Source organism: Geospiza fortis, unplaced genomic scaffold (assembly GCF_000277835.1).
Source record: "Geospiza fortis unplaced genomic scaffold, GeoFor_1.0 scaffold112, whole genome shotgun sequence".
Classification (NCBI taxonomy): domain Eukaryota; kingdom Metazoa; phylum Chordata; class Aves; order Passeriformes; family Thraupidae; genus Geospiza; species Geospiza fortis.
The window spans coordinates 28311973-28316343 of record NW_005054298.1 but is presented as its reverse complement, the minus strand read 5'-3'; the positions used below and the strand labels follow the sequence as shown (position 1 = coordinate 28316343).

At 36.6% G+C, this 4371-nt stretch overlaps 1 protein-coding gene across 3 annotated transcripts in view; it reads left to right on the top strand.

Moving 5' to 3' along the window:
* MYO1B (myosin IB) overlaps positions 1-4371 on the top strand; it is a 93057-nt gene that overhangs the window by 79061 nt on the left and 9625 nt on the right. For all 3 annotated transcript variants that reach the window (XM_031055966.1, XM_031055974.1, XM_005415968.2), the window contains 3 exons: positions 1932-2006; positions 2403-2537; positions 3374-3480. In XM_031055966.1, the coding sequence (XP_030911826.1) occupies positions 1932-2006; positions 2403-2537; positions 3374-3480 (317 nt within the window). The remainder of the gene's footprint in view (positions 1-1931; positions 2007-2402; positions 2538-3373; positions 3481-4371) is intronic.

Sequence of the window (4371 nt, the reverse complement as noted above, 5' to 3'; positions counted from 1 at the left end):
TCTGCAGTCTGTGGCTTTCAGTGAGTTTGTTAAATAGCGTAAGCTACGTTTTCAATTTCCCTCTCACCTGAAATACACAGACTTTTCTGAATAAGACTGTAGTCTGTTATTCCAATATATCACTGTTACCACAGGCAGTTTGAAGGCAAAGTGTTTTCACCTATGACTTGTGAGGCTGAAGAATTAAAGTTGATAAAAGCAATGAAGATGAAACCAATAAGTTGTGAGGGTTTTGTTTAGTTTTTGGTTTTTTTTTTTTAATTGTATGCCAAGTAGATTTTAATAGCATTTGTGGTACTTTCCAGATTTAGGCTTTTCTGGAGCAGCTTGCATTTCTCAGTGCTTGCTTTGCAGCTTCCCTGCAGCACCAATAGGATGCGTGGGTGTCTATTAGTCCCTTTCTTCCAAATTAATTTGCACACCTTGCAGCTCGCAAAGAATAATATAAAGCAAGATCATTAAGGAGAATCTATGGTGAGATTTGGGATGATTGTGGTTGGAGTGGCTTTAAGTGTGTTAATTACCATCCCTGAATAATTAATAAAGGATGTACTCTAATTATAGAGCACTAAGCCTTGCAGAAAATGAGTGAATAAGAACTCTGATATTTTTTTTCTCATAAAGTGATGAGGAAAAAAATATGCACTGAATTTGCATGGAATGATGATAGCTGAATGCTGCCAGTTTTGTTGGTGCATCTTAATGTATAATTAAGCAAAATCTGTTTACCTGTGGGTGTATTTGTCCACAAATGGAGACAGATTCTTGCTTTCCAAATGCTGGTTTATCTTAAAATGCATGAATTACTGTGAGGCAGAAAGGGGTAAATTTTTTTCTGTAAATCGAAGGGGATTTTATACTATGGGTTTTCCTTTATATTCTGGTTACAGAGAAGCCAGCAACACTTAGTGAGTTAGCTAAACCCACTAAATTTTGCTCTGGGGTAAATTATGCAAAGCCACGATGTTTTCCCTGGGTTTTGCCCAAAACCCATAACAGGTGTGTTGCAGACTGTGTCAGAGTTTGCAAAGAAATTTGAGGGATGTTTCAGCTGATTTGAGGTGAGCCTGGGTGTCACATAAAACTGCAAACCAGTTGGGTTCTCCCTAACTGCTTTTTCTGAATTTTGGTCTATGCTAATTAGCACTGATAAAATACAAAAGGCAAAACAAGTACTCTAAAACTTGCACTTCCAAGTATGTATTAAAAATTAATATCGCTTGCAAAAACTGTTATGACGATTACTTTTTTGATTTTTAAAAAAATTTCATTGGTTTTCAAATAAATTTTGGGAGCAAATATCAAGCTTGCTGATATTAAGCAACCTTTGTGTTGATTCTCTGCTCTTACCAAGCACCAAAACCCCATTTTTCTTTTGGAATGAAGACTGCTTGTGTGTGAAAAGAATTTTCTCATACAGAAGTCTGCTCTGAAAAAAAAAACCAAACCCTTTTTATTATAGCAAACTCTGTATATTAAGAATTTTAAAGGAGAAAAATCTGAAAAATCCACCAGTTAACTCTGTAATTAACATCAAATAAGTGTCACTTCAGGCACAAGAAAATTTTATCATCACTGGTGATGCCTCACTTTTTCCAGTCCAGCTTTATGCAAAAGCCTATTAAAAATAGATTCATGCTGTGAATTCGACATATTTGAATAATTTGCCTTTTTGGAGGGAAGCATTTCAAATTTCTTGATAAGTTTGCAAATTATTGCACTCAGGTCAGCTGAGGTATCTTTCAGACATCGTGGTCCATGGTCTGCTTCACATAATTTAAGTGTGACCAGGTGATGTTCCTATTTCAGGGAACCCTTTGCATGTATGTATGCTTGTTTTAATGTTTTCTATCATAGAGCTTGTTAAGAAAGTACCTATGCAAACAAATGCATTCTTTATATTCATTTTGAGGGTTTTTTTAACTTTCCAGGTCCGTAGAGAATACAGGAAATTCTTCAGAGCCAATGCTGGAAGAAAAATTTATGAATTTACCCTTCAGAGAATTGTATGTATATATCTGTACAAAGTACATGTACATTTCCTGTGTTTTAAGTTTTTGTTTTCTATCAAATGTAGCTGTTGTGTTATGATAGTCTTTGTAAGGAAATGTCCAAGCACATGGAAAAGTGACAAATTAATATTCTGATATTGTAAGGAAAGGATAGTGATAATGTTTGGAGGTATAAGAATGGTACTAAGTATTTGCCACACTTCTGTGATACCTAAATCTTCATTTCTCAATATACCTGGCTTTAAAAATCCATATTGTGGTTTATGAGAGCTGAGAGTTGCAGTTTGGTCACTGTGCTTTTTAATCACAGAGCATCTGCTTTTCCTTGCGAACTTCAATAACTCTGATATTTGAACATTAATAAAACATCTTGCTTCAATTTTATGACAGATGCAAAAATACTTCTTGGAAATGAAGAATAAGATGCCTTCTTTATCACCAATAGATAAAAACTGGCCAGCGAGGCCTTACCTTTTCTTGGAATCAACTCACAAGGAGCTAAAGAGGATTTTCCATTTGTGGAGGGTAGGACACATTCTGGTCCAGTCTGTGCAGATCTTCTTCCCATGATTTTCAACAGTATTGTTCACAAAAGGTCTATTTTTAGGATGTGTTTCCTTTGATTCCAGCCAGGATAATTTTATTTCTTTGGAAGGAGTAGGTTTTTTGATCACTGCCTTTGGCCTGTAGGGGATATAACTATCCTGGCTACTCCTTTCTGGGGCTAGGCAGAGAGGTTTGCTTCCTGCCATCAGCCTGTTAATTAATAGCTTGTAATACTTGTGTCCATGGCCAGGACTTAGACCAACGTTGGAAGTGCTGGGTGGAATTTTTTACTTATGAGCTGTGGTTAGCTGAAATTTGTTTTGGATCTTTGGACGGAGAGAACGGCGAGAATCTGTACAAGTGCTGATGGGATGTTTTACTGATCTTGTGGGCTGTGTTTTCTGTGAATTGTCAAGGAACAGTTTTTCTTTCTGAGCCTGCAAAACTCACCCTGTCAGCTGTGTCTTTTTTTTCTCTCTGCCTACATAAACTTCCAAAATTGTGGAACTGTATTCATATTTTTGTGAACATTTTTAGCGCACTCTTCCAATGAATGGGTCTCATAGATTAAGCTCATGTTCATACTTACATGAGATGTTTTATATATTGGTTCTGGTGTAATTCAAAAGTATCTAGAATGGGTGAGGAGCAAAACACCTCCCCTGTTTGTTATCAGTGGCACGTAGGATGGAGCTGAATCACTTCAGAAGCATACAAAGAATGTGCATCTTGAGCAATGAGCAAACATTAGTCTGTGGTGCTGTGAGATTGGGAAAGATAATTTTATGGTTTGTTTAATATATCCTGTTTTGTAGTGTAAAAAGTACAGAGATCAGTTCACAGATCAGCAAAAGCTTATATATGAAGAAAAACTGGAAGCAAGTGAACTTTTCAAGGACAAGAAGGCTTTATACCCAGCCAGGTAATGACTGATTCTGCTGCTTTTAGTGTACCAGAAATTCAATATCCTTACATAGATTTGGGAAACGAAGTAAGATTTCACGCTTCATGTTAAGCAGGAAAGTCCATTTTCCTTGCTTGACAACATCCCTCTGTCATTTGCCTTTACCATCCTGAAAATTGACCTCAGTTAGAAGCAGACTTAGACGTTGTTACAGCCACCAGTCCTGTGATAGCAAGAACTTCTGTCCAAAATCCATGGTGGTTTGTTGTTCTAACCCTCCTTGACCCACTTATACCTTACAGATTTGGGGAACTTGCAGGTGGGAACAACTTTCACCCTTTCCCCTCATTCCCTTTAGGCTGTTTCCTGCAATAATAAAGGTAGAGTGAGCTGGAAGGCTCTAAGTGACAATGTCACTCACTCCCAGGTGAGCTGTGCTGGGGAGCTCTCCTGTGTTCAGACTTAATTTAATAGTTAGATACACTGGTGCATATCTTTTTGCAAAGATACTTAAAAGAAATATCTATTTCCATTTTAGAATATTTTTTCCTTGTTATTTTAATAATGTGAAATCTCTGCAAATAAGTATTTTGGATTCTCAGATTATTGAGTTCTTTAAAACTGACAGATTCTTGTCATAGCTATCTACAGAGCCAGCATTATTCGAGAAAGTGCAGTAGTATCTAATTTTATTTAAGGAATACACTTTTTCTGGTATGCAGTAAAATTGACAACAGAGAGATATGATGTCCTTGATATAAATTGGCTTACCCTTTTTAAGTGAATACAAGCTTATAAATTGTGTTTTTTCTTGAAAACAACCATCTTGTCGATCTCGAGAGAGTTTTTTCTTAGAAGCTGTAGTTTGAGCTGAGCAGGAGCAAATAGAATGGTAAGCAAGGTTCAGCA